Source organism: Nerophis lumbriciformis, linkage group LG20 (assembly GCF_033978685.3).
Source record: "Nerophis lumbriciformis linkage group LG20, RoL_Nlum_v2.1, whole genome shotgun sequence".
Taxonomy (NCBI): domain Eukaryota; kingdom Metazoa; phylum Chordata; class Actinopteri; order Syngnathiformes; family Syngnathidae; genus Nerophis; species Nerophis lumbriciformis.
This window is the reverse complement of record NC_084567.2, coordinates 2,658,379-2,677,645: the sequence shown is the minus strand read 5'-3', so window position 1 is coordinate 2,677,645 and position 19,267 is coordinate 2,658,379. Positions and strand designations below refer to the sequence as shown.

The window sequence follows — 19,267 nt, the reverse complement described above, 5'->3', positions numbered from 1 at the left end:
TCTTCTGCGTTTTTGGGTCTGGCATTCTGCATCTTCCTTTTCACAATACCCCACAGATTTTCTATGGGGCTAAGGTCAGGGGAGTTGGCGGGCCAATTTAGAACAGAAATACCATGGTCCGTAAACCAGGCACGGGTAGATTTTGCGCTGTGTGCAGGCGCCAAGTCCTGTTGGAACTTGAAATCTCCATCTCCATAGAGCAGGTCAGCAGCAGGAAGCATGAAGTGCTCTAAAACTTGCTGGTAGACGGCTGCGTTGACCCTGGATCTCAGGAAACAGAGTGGACCGACACCAGCAGATGACATGGCACCCCAAACCATCACTGATGGTGGAAACTTTACACTAGACTTCAGGCAACGTGGATCCTGTGCCTCTCCTGTCTTCCTCCAGACTCTGGGACCTCGATTTCCAAAGGAAATGCAAAATTTGCTTTCGTCAGAAAACATAACTTTGGACCACTCAGCAGCAGTCCAGCTCTTTTTTTCCTTAGCCCAGGTGAGACGCTTTTCGCGCTGTTTCTTGGTCAACAGTGGCTTGACACGAGGTATGCGGCAGTTGAAACCCATGTCTTTCAAGCGTCTCTTGGTGGTGGATCTTGAAGCACTGACTCCAGCAGCTGTCCACTCCTTCTGAATCTCCCCCACATTTTTGAATGTTTTTTTTTTCACAATCTTGACCAGGGCGCAGTGATCCCTATCGCTTGTACACTTTTTCTGACCACAGTTTTTCCTTCCCTTTGCCTCTCCATTAATGTGTTTGGACACAGAGCTCTGAGAACAGCCAGCCTCTTCAGCAATAACCTTTTGTGTCTTTCCCTCCTTGTGCAATGTGTCGATGGTTGCCTTTTGGACAGCTGTCAAATCTGAAGTCTTCCCCGTGTTTGTGTAGGCTTCAGAACTGGACTGAGAGACCATTTAACCCTTACACAATATTCTAATTTTGTGACACACGGAATTTTGGATTTTCATTTGTTGCCACTTCAAATCATCAAAATTAAATGAAATAAACATTTGAATGCATCAGTCTGTGTGCAATGAATAAATATAATGTACAAGTTACACCTTTTGAATGCAATTACTGAAATAAATCAAGTTTTTCAAAATATTCTAATTTACTGGCTTTTACCTGTGTATATACAATTATTCTGACACCAACCCTCACTGGAAACGATTCTGACTTACCGCCGGCAATGCGGACCAACCTCCGACACTGATCATGCAGGAAGCGCACCACCACAATCCGGCGGTTTGATACCCCATACTCTCTGAGCACTTTCCACAGGATTTTCAAGGCACACGGTCGAATGCCTTCTCCAAGTCCACAAAGCCCGTGTGAGCTGACTGGGTGAACTCCCATGCACCCTCAAGGACCCTGCCCAGAGTGTAGAGCTGGTCCACAGTTCCACGACCGGAACGAAAACCACACTGCTCCTCCTGGATCCGAGGTTAAACTATTCAGCATAGCCTCCTCTCCAGTACACCGGAGTATACGTCACCGAGAATGCTGAGGAGTGTGATCCCATGATAGATGGAACACAGCCTTCGGTACTAAGTGACAGTAACAACAATAAATAGGTAAATAGATGTATCTTCTATACAATGATTAATTTACTGGTCTAATTTCAAAATATTATTGATAATTTCACCTATAAACACTTTTTTTTTTTAGCACAAACGTACATACGTTTACACATTTTAAGGCACATACAGTGGGGCAAAAAAGTATTTAGTCAGCCACCAATTGTGCAAGTTCTCCCACTTAAAATGATGACAGAGGTCTCTAATTTTCATCATAGGTACACTTCAACTGTGAGAGACAGAATGTGAAAAAAAAATCCAGGAATTCACATTGTAGGATTTTTAAAGAATTTATTTGTAAATTATGGTGGAAAATAAGTATTTGGTCAATAACAAAAATTCAACTCAATACTTTGTAATATAATCTTTGTTGGCAATAACAGAGGTCAAATGATTACTATAGGTCTTTACCAGGTTTGCACACACAGTAGCTGGTATTTTGGCCCATTCCTCCAAGCAGATCTTCTCGAGAGCAGTGATGTTTTGGGGCTGTCGCCGAGCAACACGGACTTTCAACTCCCTCCACAGATTTTCTATGGGGTTGAGGTCTGGAGACTTGCTAGGCCACTCCAGGACTTTCAAATGCTTCTTACGGAGCCACTCCTTCGTTGCCCGGGCGGTGTGTTTGGGATCATTGCCATGCTGGAAGACACAGCCACGTTTCATCTTCAAAGCTCTCACTGATGGAAGGAGGTTTTGGCTCAAAATCTCACGGTAAATGGCCCCATTCATTCTTTCCTTAACACGGATCAGTCGGCCTGTCCCCTTAGCAGAAAAACAGCCCCAAAGCATGATGTTTCCACCCCCATGCTTCACAGTAGGTATGGTGTTCTTGGGATGCAACTCAGTATTCTTCTTCCTCCAAACACGACGAGTTGAGTTTATACCAAAAAGTTCTATTTTGGTTTTATCTGACCACATGACATTCTCCCAATCCTCTGCTGTATCATCCATGTGCTCTCTGGCAAACCTCAGACGGGCCTGGACATGCACTGGCTTAAGCAGGGGGACACGTCTGGCACTGTAGGATTTGATTCCCTGTCGGCGTAGTGTGTTACTGATGGTAACCTTTGTTACTTTGGTCCCAGCTCTCTGCAGGTCATTCACCAGGTCCCCCCGTGTGGTTCTGGGACTTTTGCTCACCGTTCTCATGATCATTTTGACCCCACGGGATGAGATCTTGCGTGGAGCCCCAGATCGAGGGAGATTATCAATGGTCTTGTATGTCTTCCATTTTCTGATAATTGCTCCCACAGTTGATTTTTTCACACCAAGCTGCTTGCCTATTGTAGATTCACTCTTCACAGTCTGGTGCAGGTCTACAATTCTTTTCCTGGTGTCCTTCGACAGCTCTTTGGTCTTGGCCATAGTGGAGTTTGGAGTCTGACTGTTTGAGGCTGTGGACAGGTGTCTTTTATACAGATAACGAGTTCAAACAGGTGCCATTAATACAGGTAACAAGCGGAGGACAGAAGAGCTTCTTAAAGAAGAAGTTACAGGTCTGCGAGAGCCAGAGATCTTCCTTGTTTGAAGTGACCAAATACTTATTTTCCACCATAATTTACAAATAAATTCTTTAAAATTCCTACAATGTGAATTCCTGGATTTTTTTTTCACATTCTGTCTCTCACAGTTGAAGTGTACCTATGATGAAAATGACAGACCTCTGTCATCATTTTAAGTGGGAGAACTTGCACAATTGGTGGCTGACTAAATACTTTTTTGCCCCACTGTATATATATATATATATATATATATATATATATATATATATATAAACATATATATATATATATATATATATATATATATGTGTATATATATATATGTATGTATATATATATGTATATATATAAGTATGTCTATATAAATGTCACATGTTAAATGTTTAAATATTAACTGTCCGTTTACTGTACTGTGCCAACTGTACTACTATATGAGTACGTATTTTCTCTATAAGATAATTAAATGTTTAATTTTGCTCATAACTAATGCATTAAATAAAATAATAAAATAAAATAAAATCCCCTGAAGAGCAGAGAAACCCGCAAAACAGGCTTGTAGGGATGAAATAGCCTCTGCGTTTTTTCCTGACCTAACGTATATTCGCTCTCGATATTGAGCACTGAATTACGGATAAACTACAGAAACCTGGACTATATATATTTTAACTATATAGTATATTATTAATATATAATAACAAATAAAATAATGATTTTAATTACATAACAAATATATGTATTACTTATTAATTGTACTATTTTGTTGTGTTGAGTTATTTTCGTTATTCTATGTTGTTTTACTTTAAATGTGTTGCGCAGAAAAATGATACATTTTAAATTGTAAAAAGTTCAAAAATTAAACTTTGTTTTAGTACTACTAATGTATACATAGTACAGTAATAACTATAAGATAATTAAATGTTTAATTTTGTTCAGAACTTTTGCATTATTTCTGTCCATAAATTAATGTGAACCTCGACTATATTTTAACTATATAGTATATTATTAATATATAATAACAAATAAAATAATGATATTAATTATATAAAAAAATATACTTATTATTTATTAATTGTACTATTTTGTTGTGTTGAGTTTTTGTTCGTTATTCTCTTGCGCAGAAAAAAGATACATTTTAAATTGTACAAAGTTCAAAAATGTAAGTTTGTTTTTGTACAGCTAACGTATACATAGTGGAGTAATAACTATAAGATAATTAAATGTTTAATTTTGCTCATAACTAATGCATTAAATAAAATAATAAAATAAAATAAAATCCCCTGAAGAGCAGAGAAACCCGCAAAACAGGCTTGTAGGGATCAAAAAGCCTCTGCGTTTTTTCCTGACCTAACGTATATTCACTCTCGATATTGAGCACTGTATTACAGATAAACTACAGAAACCTGGACTATATATATTTTAACTATATAGTATATTATTAATATATAATAACAAATAAAATAATGATATTAATTACTTAACAAATATATGTATTACTTATTAATTGTACTATTTTGTTGTGTTGAGTTATTTTCGTTATTCTATGTTGTTTTACTTTAAATGTGTTGCGCAGAAAAATGATACATTTTAAATTGTAAAAAGTTCAAAAATTAAAGTTTGTTTTGGTACTACTAATGTATACATAGTACAGTAATAACTATAAGATAATTAAATGTTTAATTTTGCTCAGAACTTTTGCATTATTGCCGTCCATAAATTAATGTGAACCTCGACTATATATATTTTAACTATATAGTATATTATTAATATATAATAACAAATAAAATAATGATATTAATTATATAAAAAATATACTTATTACTTATTAATGGTACTATTTTGTTGTGTTGAGTTTTTGTTCGTTATTCTCTTGCGCAGAAAAAAAGATACATTTTAAATTGTACAAAGTTCAAAAATGTAAGTTTGTTTTTGTACAGCTAACGTATACATAGTGGAGTAATAACTATAAGATAATTAAATGTTTAATTTTGTTCATAACTAATGCATTAAATAAAATAATAAAATAAAATAAAATCCCCTGAAGAGCAGAGAAACCCGCAAAACAGGCTTGTAGGGATGAAATAGCCTCTGCGTTTTTTCCTGACCAAACGTATATTCACTCTCGATATTGAGCACTGAATTACGGATAAACTACAGAAACCTGGACTATATATATTTTAACTATATAGTATATTATTAATATATAATAACAAATAAAATAATGATTTTAATTACATAACAAATATATGTATTACTTATTAATTGTACTATTTTGTTGTGTTGAGTTATTTTCGTTATTCTCTGTTGTTTTACTTTAAATGTGTTGCGCAGAAAAATGATACATTTTAAATTGTAAAAAGTTCAAAAGTTTGTTTTGGTACGGGTAATGTATACATAGTACAGTAATAACTATAAGATAATTAAATGTTTAATTTTGTTCAGAACTTTTGCATTATTTCTGTCCATAAATTAATGTGAACCTTGACTATATATATTTTAACTATATAGTATATTATTAATATATAATAAAATAATGATATTAATTATATAAAAAAATATACTTATTATTTATTACCGGTAATTGTACTATTTTGTTGTGTTGAGTTTTTGTTCGTTATTCTCTTGCGCAGAAAAAAAGATACATTTTAAATTGTACAAAGTTCAAAAATGTAAGTTTGTTTTTGTACAGCTAACATATACATAGTGGAGTAATAACTATAAGATAATTAAATGTTTAATTTTGTTCATAACTAATGCATTGAATAAAATAATAAAATAAAATAAAATCCCCTAAAGAGCAGAGAAACCCGCAAAACAGGCTTGTCGGGATGAAATAGCCTCTGCGTTTTTTTCCTGACCTAACGTATATTCACTCTCGATATTGAGCACTGAATTACAGATAAACTACAGAAACCTGGACTATATATATTTTTACTATATAGTATATTATTAATATATAATAACAAATAAAATAATGATTTTAATTACATAACAAATATATGTATTACTTATTAATTGTACTATTTTGTTGTGTTGAGTTATTTTCGTTATTCTCTGTTGTTTTACTTTAAATGTGTTGCGCAGAAAAATGATACATTTTAAATTGTAAAAAGTTCAAAAATTAAAGTTTGTTTTGGTACGGGTAATGTATACATAATACAGTAATAACTATAAGATAATTAAATGCTAAATTTTGCTCAGAACTTTTGCATTATTTCCGTCCATAAATTAATGTGAACCTCGACTATATATATATTTAACTATATAGTATATTATTAATATATAATAACAAATAAAATAATGATATTAATTATATAAAAAAATATACTTATTATTTATTAATTGCACTATTTTGTTGTGTTGAGTTTTTGTTCGTTATTCTCTTGCGCAGAAAAAAGACACATTTTAAATTGTACAAAGTTCAAAAATGTAAGTTTGTTTTTGTACAGCTAACGTATACATAGTGGAGTAATAACTATAAGATGATTAAATGTTTAATTTTGTTCATAACTAATGCATTAAATAAAATAATAAAATAAAATAAAATCCCCTGAAGAGCAGAGAAACCTGCGAAACAGGCTTGTCGGGATGAAATAGCCTCTGCGTTTTTTTCCTGACCTAACGTATATTCGCTCTCGATATTGAGCACTGAATTACGGTTAAACTACAGAAACCTGGACTATATATATTTTAACTATATAGTATATTATTAATATATAATAACAAATAAAATAATTAAAATACATAGTGGAGTAATAACTATAAGATAATTAAATGTTTAATTTTGTTCAGATCTTTTGCATTATGGCTGTCCATAAATGAATGTGAACAGCTAAAGCTCAAAAGGCCGAATCTTTCGCAAACGACTCAACAATTCAATGGCATCCGACGGCGTTCATGCTGGCGCATGCGCAGAGCACCACCTCCTTCTTGTTGAGCCGAGCCAAAAGAGTCGGCTCTCCACAAAGAGCCGAACGTCCCACCGCTGCGTGGACTCCCAAAGAAGGAGCACTTTCAAAATGGCGCTGGCAGGTCCCCGCGGCACACACTTCTGGAGTGACGAGGAAACCATCTTCCTGATCCACCAGCTGAGGGAGTCCGACATTCTAAAGTACCTCGACGGACGCAAAACCAGAAACGGGAAAGTCTTCGAAAAAGTGGCGAACGCCATGAAGAACGCCGGCTTCCGTCGAAGTCCGGAGCAGATCCGAGTGCGGTGGAAACGCTTGAAGCAGGTCTACTACAACACCAAGAAGGACGTCGCCAGTGGACACAACGCCGTCTGGTGTCCGCACTTTGACCTCCTGGACGACCTGCTCGGAGGACACCCGCGCTCCCGCAGCTTGGATGTTGGCGTCGGCGTTTCGCTTCCAAGTAAATTGCCGCAAAGTTGAAGAAAACTAGCCCGGAGCTAAGTGGGTCTAACCTGTAAAAGGCACATTAGCTTTTGTTCAATCAATCAATCAATGTTTACTTATATAGCCCTAAATCACTAGTGTCTCAAAGGGCTGCACAAGTCCAGTCCATAGTGGATCTAACATAATAGTGAGAGTCCAGTCCATAGTGGGTCTAACATAATAGTGACAGTAAAGTCCTTCGTGGATCTAACATAATAGTGTGAGAGTCCAGTCCATAGTGGATCTAACATAATAGTGAGTGTCCAGTCCATAGTGGATCTAACATAGTAGTGAGAGTCCAGTCCATAGTGGATCTAACATAATAGTGAGAGTCCAGTCCATAGTGGATCTAACATAATAGTGAGAGTCCAGACCATAGTGGGTCTAACATAATAGTGACAGTAAAGTCCTTCGTGGATCTAACATAATAGTGTGAGAGTCCAGTCCATAGTGGATCTAACATAATAGTGAGAGTCCAGTCCATAGTGGATCTAACATAGTAGTGAGAGTCCAGTCCATAGTGGATCTAACATAATAGTGAGAGTCCAGTCCATAGTGGATCTAACATAATAGTGAGAGTCCAGTCCATAGTGGGTCTAACATAATAGTGACAGTAAAGTCCTTCGTGGATCTAACATAATAGTGTGAGAGTCCAGTCCATAGTGGATCTAACATAATAGTGAGAGTCCAGTCCATAGTGGATCTAACATAGTAGTGAGAGTCCAGTCCATAGTGGATCTAACATAATAGTGAGAGTCCAGTCCATAGTGGATCTAACATAGTAGTGAGAGTCCAGTCCATAGTGGATCTAACATAATAGTGTGAGTCCAGTCCATAGTGGATCTAACATAATAGTGTGAGAGTCCAGTCTATAGTGGATCGAACATAATAGTGTGAGAGTCCAGTCCATAGTGGATCTAACATAATAGTGTGAGAGTCCAGTCCATAGTGGATCTAACATAATAGTGAGAGTCCAGTCCATAGTGGATCTAACATAATAGTGTGAGAGTCCAGTCCATAGTGGATCTAACATAATAGTGAGAGTCCAGTCCATAGTGGATCTAACATAATAGTGTGAGAGTCCAGTCCATAGTGGATCTAACATAATAGTGTGAGAGTCCAGTCCATAGTGGATCTAACATAATAGTGTGAGAGTCCAGTCCATAGTGGATCTAACATAATAGTGAGTGTTCAGTCCATAGTGGATCTAACATAATAGTGTGAGTGTTTAGTCCATAGTGGATCTAACATAATAGTGTGAGAGTCCAGTCCATAGTGGATCTAACATAATAGTGAGAGTCCAGTCCATAGTGTATCTAACATAATAGTGAGAGTCCAGTCCATAGTGGATCTAACATAATAGTGTGAGAGTCCAGTCCATAGTGGATCTAACATAATAGTGAGAGTCCAGTCCATAGTGGATCTAACATAATAGTGTGAGAGTCCAGTCCATAGTGGATCTAACATAATAGTGTGAGAGTCCAGTCCATAGTGGATCTAACATAATAGTGTGAGAGTCCAGTCCATAGTGGATCTAACATAATAGTGAGAGTCCAGTCCATAGTGGATCGAACATAATAGTGTGAGAGTCCAGTCCATAGTGGATCTAACATAATAGTGAGAGTCCAGTCCATAGTGGATCTAACATAATATTGTGAGAGTCCAGTCCATAGTGGATCTAACATAATAGTGTGAGAGTCCAGTCCATAGTGGATCGAACATAATAGTGTGAGAGTCCAGTCCATAGTGGATCTAACATAATAGTGTGAGAGTCCAGTCCATAGTGGATCTAACATAATAGTGAGAGTCCAGTCCATAGTGGATCTAACATAATAGTGAGAGTCCAGTCCATAGTGGATCTAGCATAATATTGTGAGAGTCCAGTCCATAGTGGATCTAACATAATATTGTGAGAGTCCAGTCCATAGTGGATCTAACATAATAGTGTGAGAGTCCAGTCCATAGTGGATCTAACATAATAGTGTGAGAGTCCAGTCCATAGTGGATATAACATAATAGTGAGAGTCCAGTCCATAGTGGATCTAACATAATAGTGAGAGTCCAGTCCATAGTGGATCTAACATAATAGTGTGAGAGTCCAGTCCATAGTGGATCTAACATAATAGTGTGAGAGTCCAGTCCATAGTGGATCTAACATAATAGTGAGAGTCCAGTCCATAGTGGATCTAACATAATAGTGTGAGAGTCCAGTCCATAGTGGATCTAACATAATAGTGTGAGTCCAGTCCATAGTGGATCTAACATAATAGTGTGAGAGTCCAGTCCATAGTGGATCTAACATAATAGTGTGAGAGTCCAGTCCATAGTGGATCTAACATAATAGTGTGAGAGTCCAGTCCATAGTGGATCTAACATAATAGTGTGAGAGTCCAGTCCATAGTGGATCTAACATAATAGTGTGAGAGTCCAGTCCATAGTGGATCTAACATAATAGTGAGAGTCCAGTCCATAGTGGATCTAACATAATAGTGTGAGTCCAGTCCATAGTGGATCTAACATAATAGTGTGAGAGTCCAGTCCATAGTGGATCTAACATAATAGTGTGAGAGTCCAGTCCATAGTGGATCTAACATAATAGTGAGAGTCCAGTCCATAGTGGATCTAACATAATAGTGAGAGTCCAGTCCATAGTGGATCTAACATAATAGTGAGAGTTCAGTCCATAGTGGATCTAACATAATAGTGAGAGTCCAGTCCATAGTGGATCTAACATAATAGTAAGAGTCCAGTCCATAGTGGATCTAACATAATAGTGTGAAAGTCCAGTCTATAGTGGATCTAACATAATAGTGAGAGTCCAGTCCATAGTGGATTTAACATAATAGTGAGAGTTCAGTCCATAGTGGATCTAACATAATAGTGAGAGTCCAGTCCATAGTGGATCTAACATAATAGTGAGAGTTCAGTCCATAGTGGATCTAACATAATAGTGAGAGTCCAGTCCATAGTGGATCTAACATAATAGTGAGAGTCCAGTCCATAGTGGATTTAACATAATAGTGAGAGTTCAGTCCATAGTGGATCTAACATAATAGTGAGAGTCCAGTCCATAGTGGATCTAACATAATAGTGAGAGTTCAGTCCATAGTGGATCTAACATAATAGTGAGAGTCCAGTCCATAGTGGATCTAACATAATAGTGAGAGTTCAGTCCATAGTGGATCTAACATAATAGTGAGAGTCCAGTCCATAGTGGATCTAACATAATAGTGAGAGTCCAGTCCATAGTGGATCTAACATAATAGTGTGAGAGTCCAGTCCATAGTGGATCTAACATAATAGTGTGAGAGTCCAGTCCACAGTGGATCTAACATAGTAGTGAGAGTCCAGTCCATAGTGGATCTAACATAATAGTGAGAGTCCAGTCCATAGTGGATCTAACATAATAGTAAGAGTCCAGTCCATAGTGGATCCAACATAATAGTGAGAGTCCGGTCCATAGTGGATCCAACATAATAGTAAGAGTCCAGTCCATAGTGGATCTAACATAATAGTAAGAGTCCAGTCCATAGTGGGGCCAGCAGGACACCATCCCGAGCGGAGACGGGTCAGCAGCGCAGAGATGTTCCCAGCCGATGCACAGGCGAGCGGTCCACCCCGGGTCGTGACTCTGGACAGCCAGCACTTCATCCATGGCCACCGGACCGGTGCCCCCCCCCCCCCCCACCCCCCCGCAAGGAAAAGGGGAGCAGAGGAGAAAAGAAAAGAAACGGCAGATCAACTGGTCTAACAGGGGGGCTATTTAAAGGCTAGAGTATACAAATGAGTTTTTAAGAAGGACAACTGTGCTAGTATCAATATTTTCAAAAATGTTCCTGAAATTCCCAAATTTCTGAAAACGGGTAAATGGAAGGACACTGCAGCACCTGCAGTGAGTGAATTTGTCCAAAAGATGGCTCCATAGCACAAACAATAAAACACCCTAGGTGTTTTTGCTTTTAAAAAAAAAAAAAAAAAAATTTTTTATTATCGCCGTCAGCAAAGAACGATCCATAAATTAGCTGCTCCGTCTGATAAGCCGCAGGTTTCAAAGTGTAGGAAAAACTGTGTTAGTCTCCCAGGTCAAAATGATGGTACTAAGATGAATAAAGGGCAACTGTTCTCTGAGGCAGTGGCAGCAAATACTTCCTATTTCATCCCAAATGATGCCTAACCTTTGTATTTTCTTTGGTTTTAGAGGGCGTGCCAGATGACCAGGGAGATCCAAGCAATGATCCGGAGGCACATCCGGACAAGGATTCTGATCTCAAAAGCAAAGAGAGTGCTGGATCATCATATTTGACTCACCCGCCGTCCTTTGTACGTGACCGTACTCTATTTCCCCAGAGGAGTCCTGGACCTGGCACATTTGCGTTACTTGGTAGGTTCTTACCTTGCCCTTATGGTAAACTAGAATATTCTCCAATTATGATGACTTTGGACTATTTTTGTAGGTCAAAGGCAAAGACCGAGGGGAAGACGGTCGGCGTTTGAGAGGTTCACGTCCAGCATGGAGAGAATGCAGTCGGTCTTGGCTGAACAGTTCCAGCGCTGCCAAGAAAGGCAGGAGAGACTAGTGGATAGCATCCTTCAGAGCAACCAGTCCATGGTCTCCGCTCTACTCGAAGGCCTCCAGAGTCTAAGGCCGCATCCAGCGGATCACCGAGGAGAAAAAGGTTGACTGGACTTGTATCGGTTTCTCTAGGTCAGAGGTGTCAAAGTGGTTTAGTTATGTTTGGCCCCAGAGGGCCGCTTCTAACAGTGAATACTATTATTACACCATTTTTTAAAATGCATTTTATTAGTAGATTTTTTTTTTTTAACTAAAATGGAAAAAAAATATGGTAAATTGCAATAATTTCACCTCAAAATGTAGTGTATGTTACTGTAAATGGAAAAACGGTAAAGCTGTTTTTATGGTAAAAAAAAAAAAAAAAAAGGCAGCTCCGTTGCTAGAATTTTACTGTAAAATGTAATTTATTTATTTTTTACTGCAAATTAAAAAAAAGGCAATTTTACAGTAAAATTTTGGCACCTGAGCTGCCGGCTTGTTTGTTTTTTTAACCACAAATTAACAACTGTAAATTTTGGGGTGTATTACTGTAAATGCCAAAACGACACCACAGTTTATTACAATACAAAAAGTAGTTTTTTTCATTTTGAGACAATTTTAGAAGAAAAAAATGTTTTTCCATATATTAGCCGCACCAGAGTATAATCCGCACATATATATGTTGTGAAATGAGTTAATTAAACAGAAATATTCTGTAAATGTTTATTTACATGCCTTAATTGTTTCCAAACGGTGTCTGTAACACGGCAGTAAAACGGCCGATCAGACAAAACAGAAGTGAAAAAGCTCGCTCTCCGATTAGCCGAACAGACTCAATAACTCCACGGTGATGTTACGAGACTGAAATAATGCCATTGTGAATGAATAATACTAACACAGACACTTCTAAACATGTTAGCATATTAGCTGACGACCTAAACTTTGGTAACTGGTGTGTTCGTGCAAATAAGACTGGACTTGTATCGGTTTCTCTAGGTCAGAGGTGTCAAAGTGGTTTTCACTGAGGGCCACAACGCAGTTATGTTTGGCCCCAGAGGGCCGCTTCTAACAGTGAAGACTATTATTACACCATTTTTTTTAAATGCATTTTATTAGTAGATTTTTTTTAACTAAAATGGCAAAAAAATATGGTAAATTGCAATAATTTCACCTCAAAATGTAGTGTATGTTACTGTAAATAAAAAAACAGTAATGCTGTTTTTATGGTAAAAAAAAAAAAAAAAAGGCAGCTCCGTTGCTAGAATTTTACTGTAAAATGTAATTTTTTTTTTTTTACTGTAAATAAAAAAAAAAGCAATTTTACAGTAAAATTTTGGCACCTGAGCTGCCTGCTTGTTTGTTTGTTTTTTTAACCACAAATTAACAACTGTAAATTTTGGGGTGTATTACTGTAAATGCCAAAACGACACCACAGTTTATTACAATACAAAAAGTAGTTTTTTTCATTTTGAGACAATTTTAGAAGAAAAAAATGTTTTTCCATATATTAGCCGCACCAGAGTATAATCCGCACAAATATATGTTGTGAAATGAGTTATTTAAACAGAAAGATTCTGTAAATGTTTATTTACATGCCTTAATTGTTTCCAAACGGTGTCTGTAACACGGCAGTAAAACGGCGGATCGGACAAAACAGAAGTGAAAAAGCTCGCTCTCCGATTAGCCGAACAGACTCAATAACTCCACGGTGATGTTACGAGACTGAAATAATGCCATTGTAAATGAATAATACTAACACAGACACTTCTAAACATGTTAGCATATTAGCTGACGACCTAAACTTTGGTAAGTGGTGTGTTCGTGCAAATAAGACTGGACTTGTATCGGTTTCTCTAGGTCAGAGGTGTCAAAGTGGTTTTCACTGAGGGCCACAACGCAGTTATGTTTGGCCCCAGAGGACCGCTTCTAACAGTGAATACTATTATTACACCATTTCTTTAAATGCATTTTATTAGTAGATTTTTTTTAACTAAAATGTAAAAAAAATATGGTAAATTGCAATAATTTCACCTCAAAATGTAGTGTATATTACTGTAAATGGAAAAACAGTAATGCTGTTTTTATGGTTAAAAAAAAAAAAAAAAGGCAGCTCCGTTGCTAGAATTTTACTGTAAAATGAATTTTTTTTTTTACTGTAAATAAAAAAAAAAGCAATTTTACAGTAACATTTTGGCACCTGAGCTGCCTGCTTGTTTGTTTGTTTGTTTTTTTAACCACAAATTAACAACTGTAAATTTTGGGGTGTATTACTGTAAATGCCAAAACGACACCACAGTTTATTACAATACAAAAAGTAGTTTTTTTTCATTTTGAGACAATTTTAGAAGAAAAACATGTTTTTCCATATATTAGCCGCACCAGAGTATAATCCGCACATATATATGTTGTGAAATGAGTTATTTAAACAGAAAGATTCTGTAAATGTTTATTTACATGCCTTAATTGTTTCCAAACGGTGTCTGTAACACGGCAGTAAAACGGCGGCTCAGACAAAACAGAAGTGAAAAAGCTCGCTCTCCGATTAGCCGAACAGACTCAATAACTCCACGGTGATGTTACGAGACTGAAATAATGCCATTGTGAATGAATAATACTAACACAGACACTTCTAAACCAGGTTAGCATATTAGCTGACGACCTAAACTTTGGTAACTGGTGTGTTCGTGCAAATAAGACTGGACTTGTATCGGTTTCTCTAGGTCAGAGGTGTCAAAGTGGTTTTCACTGAGGGCCACAACGCAGTTATGTTTGGCCCCAGAGGGCCGCTTCTAACAGTGAATACTATTATTACACCATTTTTTTAAATGCATTTTATTAGTACCGTATTTTCCGCACCATAAGGCGCCCTGGGTTATAAGCCGCGCCTTCAATGAACGGCATATTTCAAAACTTTGTCCACCTATAAGACGCCCCGTGTTATAAGCCGCATCTAACTGCGCTAAAGGAATGTCAAAAAAACAGTCAGATAGGTCAGTCAAACTTTAATAATATATTAAAAACCAGTGTGATGTGGGCGCGCATGGAGTCGTATATCAACATGGACGGAGCTGCGTGAAAAAAGCCACCCGGCCTCTTCGCGTAAACTTACCTTAACCACTCGCTCATCTTTTCTTCATCCATCCCTTCGAGTTAGCTTTTATGATGACGCCGGCTGGAAAGGTCTCTTTTGGCAAGGTCTTCCTTTTGAATATCACCATGGGTGGAAGTTTCTGGCCATTAGCATGGCAAGCTAGAACCACAGTGAAGGATGACTTCTCATTCCCTGTGGTGCGAATATTCACCGTACGTGCTCCCGTTGTATCCACAGTGCGGTTCACAGGAATATCAAAAGTCAGTGGAACCTCGTCCATGTTGATAATGTTCTCTGGCCGGATCTTTTTTTCAGCTATCTTGTTTTTACAATATGCACGGAAAGTAGCCAGCTTTTCTTGAAAGTCTTTAGGCAGTTGCTGTGAAATAGTAGTCCGTGTGCGGATGGAGAGATTGCGTCTTTTCATGAACCGGATCCCTGTCGCTTAGTAGGAGCCATTTTGTGGTCTTTACAGATGTAAACACACAAAGGAAATGAAACGTAATATCCGCGCGCTTTTTCTTCTTCTACGCGGGCGGGTGGTTGCTTACAGTAGAAGAAGAAGCGCTTCCTGTTCTATGGGGGCGGGTGCTTACCTTGGCGGTTGCTTGCGTAGAAGAAGAAGCACTTCCTCTTCTACGGGGAAAAAAGATGGCGGCTGTTTACCGTAGTTGCGAGACCGAAACTTTATGAAAATGAATCTTAATATTAATCCATATATAAAGCGCACCGGGTTATAAGGCGCACTGTCAGCTTTTGAGAAAATTTGTGGTTTTTAGGTGCGCCTTATAGGGCGGAAAATACGGTAGATTTTTTTTTAACTAAAATGGCAAAAAAATATGGTAAATTGCAATAATTTCACCTCAAAATGTAGTGTATGTTACTGTAAATGGAAAAACAGTAATGCTGTTTTTATGGTAAAAAAAAAAAAAAAAAAGGCAGCTCCGTTGCTAGAGTTTTACTGTAAAATGTAATTTTTTTTTTTTTTACTGTAAATTAAAAAAAAAAGCAATTTTACAGTAAAATTTTGGCACCTGAGCAGCCTGCTTGTTTGTTTGTTTGTTTTTTTAACCACAAATTAACAACTGTAAATTTTGGGGTGTATTACTGTAAATGCCAAAACGACACCACAGTTTATTACAATACAAAAAGTAGTTTTTTTCATTTTGAGACAATTTTAGAAGAAAAAAATGTTTTTCCATATATTAGCCGCACCAGAGTATAATCCGCACATATATATGTTGTGAAATGAGTTAATTAAACAGAAATATTCTGTAAATGTTTATTTACATGCCTTAATTGTTTACAAACGGTGCCTGTAACACGGCAGTAAAACGGCCGATCAGACAAAACAGAAGTGAAAAAGCTCGCTCTCCGATTAGCCGAACAGACTCAATAACTCCACGGTGATGTTACGAGACTGAAATAATGCCATTGTAAATGAATAATACTAACACAGACACTTCTAAACATGTTAGCATATTAGCTGACGACCTAAACTTTGGTAACTGGTGTGTTCGTGCAAATAAGACTGGACTCGTATCGGTTTCTCTAGGTCAGAGGTGTCAAAGTGGTTTTCACTGAGGGCCACAACGCAGTTATGTTTGGCCCCAGAGGGCCGCTTCTAACAGTGAATACTATTATTACACCATTTTTTTAAATGCATTTTATTAGTACCGTATTTTCCGCACCATAAGGCGCCCTGGGTTATAAGCCGCGCCTTCAATGAACGGCATATTTAAAAACTTTGTCCACCTATAAGCCGCCCCGTGTTATAAGCCGCATCTAACTGCGCTAAAGGAATGTCAAAAAAACAGTCAGATAGGTCAGTCAAACTTTAATAATATATTAAAAACCAGCGTGATGTGGGCGCGCATGGAGTCGTATATCAACATGGACGGAGCTGCGTGAAAAAAGCCACCCGGCCTCTTCGCGTAAACTTAAACTTACCTTAACCACTCGCTCATCTTTTCTTCATCCATCCCTTCGAGTTAGCTTTTATGATGACGCCGGCTGGAAAGGTCTCTTTTGGCAAGGTCTTCCTTTTGAATATCACCATGGGTGGAAGTTTCTGGCCATTAGCATGGCAAGCTAGAACCACAGTGAAGGATGACTTCTCATTCCCTGTGGTGCGAATATTCACCGTACGTGCTCCCGTTGTATCCACAGTGCGGTTCACAGGAATATCAAAAGTCAGTGGAACCTCGTCCATGTTGATAATGTTCTCTGGCCGGATCTTTTTTTCAGCTATCTTGTTTTTACAATATGCACGGAAAGTAGCCAGCTTTTCTTGAAAGTCTTTAGGCAGTTGCTGTGAAATAGTAGTCCGTGTGCGGAGGGAGAGATTGCGTCTTTTCATGAACCGGATCCCTGTCGCTTAGTAGGAGCCATTTTGTGGTCTTTACAGATGTAAACACACAAAGGAAATGAAACGTAATATCCGCGCGCTTCTTCTTCTTCTACGCGGGCGGGTGGTTGCTTACAGTAGAAGAAGAAGCGCTTCCTGTTCTATGGGGGCGGGTGCTTACCTTGGCGGTTGCTTGCGTAGAAGAAGAAGCACTTCCTCTTCTACGGGGGAAAAAGATGGCGGCTGTTTACCGTAGTTGCGAGACCGAAACTTTATGAAAATGAATCTTAATATTAATCCATATATAAAGCGCACCGGGTTATAAGCCGCACTGTCAGCTTTTGAGTAAATTTGTGGTTTTTAGGTGCGGCTAATAGTGCGGAAAATACGGTAGATATATAACAACGGGCGGGTGGCGGATGGCGGGCGGGTGCGGTTTTGATTAAATGTTAGTTCGGGTGGATGGCGGATGGTTGACGACTTTTGTGATGCGGTTGCGGATGAAATAATTGCCTATCCGCGCATCTCTAGTGTGCAGCCCAATACGTCTCTCCTCATTGAGCAAAATTGAACTCTGTCTCTGCATGATTCCTTGCTTCTTGTCTGTTTAATAGATGTCATCAGTGTTTGAAGCTGACAATATAGCGCTAATGTTCACGTTCAAACTATCGCTGTGCTAAACGGGCTAACTTGATCATGTTTGACGTGTCCACGCTGACGTAAGTTTGTGTCCTGCAGACGTCCGGCAGCTGATTGGTCGCCCCCACATTAAAGAGGAAGACCTCACTCAGGAAGGAGGGCCGAAGGAGTCGCCACCGACTGGTGTCTCCGGGAAGACCGAGGACAAACCGCCCGAGTCCTCACAGCTTGGTCACGGTCCAAGAGAGGAGACCGGAGGGGCGGAGTCTCCAGGCAGCAGCAGCAGCTCACTTGGACACACACCAGAAGCTGACAACCTCCTAGCTCCTCTATCAGATTGTGACGACAGCACGTCGCACTTTTCCGAGGACGACGACGACGACGACGCCCGAGAACCTTTGAGCAGCGATACGGACTACGACGGCGATACCAGGACTCACGCTGACGACAAACGCTCGGCAAAGAAGGCCGGTAAAAACTCGCCGACGTGCCCGGTTTGTGCTAAAAGATTTCCTTACGGGTGTCTTTTGGCGAAGCACATGCGAACGCACACTGGGGAGAAACCCTTTGGTTGCACAGTTTGCGACAAAAGGTTCACCGCCAAACATAATATGATGTCCCACATGAAAACGCACACGCCGTAGGGGAAAGTACTTGGACACATTTTCTTGCAAGTCCTCTGGAAGTAGCGAAAGACGAGTTGACTTCATGTGCTTGATTGTGTTTCATTGTATCCATCAAACCATATCCAATTTGTATTTACAATTTGAAAATGCGTAAAAAAACACAGTTTAAACATAACAAAATGCCATTCATTTGGAATATCCCTCTTCGATTATCTTTGCCAATTTCCGTAGATTCTACGTCACTCTGACCATATTATTAGGTCAGTCGTGCTGGAAATACGCAAAAATTGTAAGGAGATGTGCTGTTTATCATTCACCATCCTAATGTAAGACAAGAACACATATGCTTGGTTTTTTTTCTGCATTCGAAATCATAAATAAATAGCTAACCATTGATTGAACAGATTGAGGGTCCTCTCATTATACTCTCTAAAAACATCCATGTTGTGACCTGAATATTAACCAAATATGGGTGATATTGTTGTCAGGTTTAAACACTGATGACATCTATTAAACAAGACAAGAAGCAAGGAATT

At 38.4% G+C, this 19,267-nt stretch overlaps 1 protein-coding gene across 1 annotated transcript; it reads left to right on the top strand.

The window, feature by feature from the left end:
* The first annotated feature begins 6,942 nt into the window (after nt 1-6,942).
* On the top strand, nt 6,943-19,132 carry LOC133619740 (uncharacterized). Its single transcript, XM_061980985.1, has 4 exons — nt 6,943-7,453; nt 11,675-11,857; nt 11,931-12,152; nt 18,205-19,132. Exons 1-4 carry the CDS (start codon nt 6,958-6,960, stop codon nt 18,747-18,749), a joined length of 1,446 nt encoding a protein of 481 aa, XP_061836969.1. The 5' UTR covers nt 6,943-6,957; the 3' UTR covers nt 18,750-19,132.
* Nucleotides 19,133-19,267: the final 135 nt, after the last annotated feature.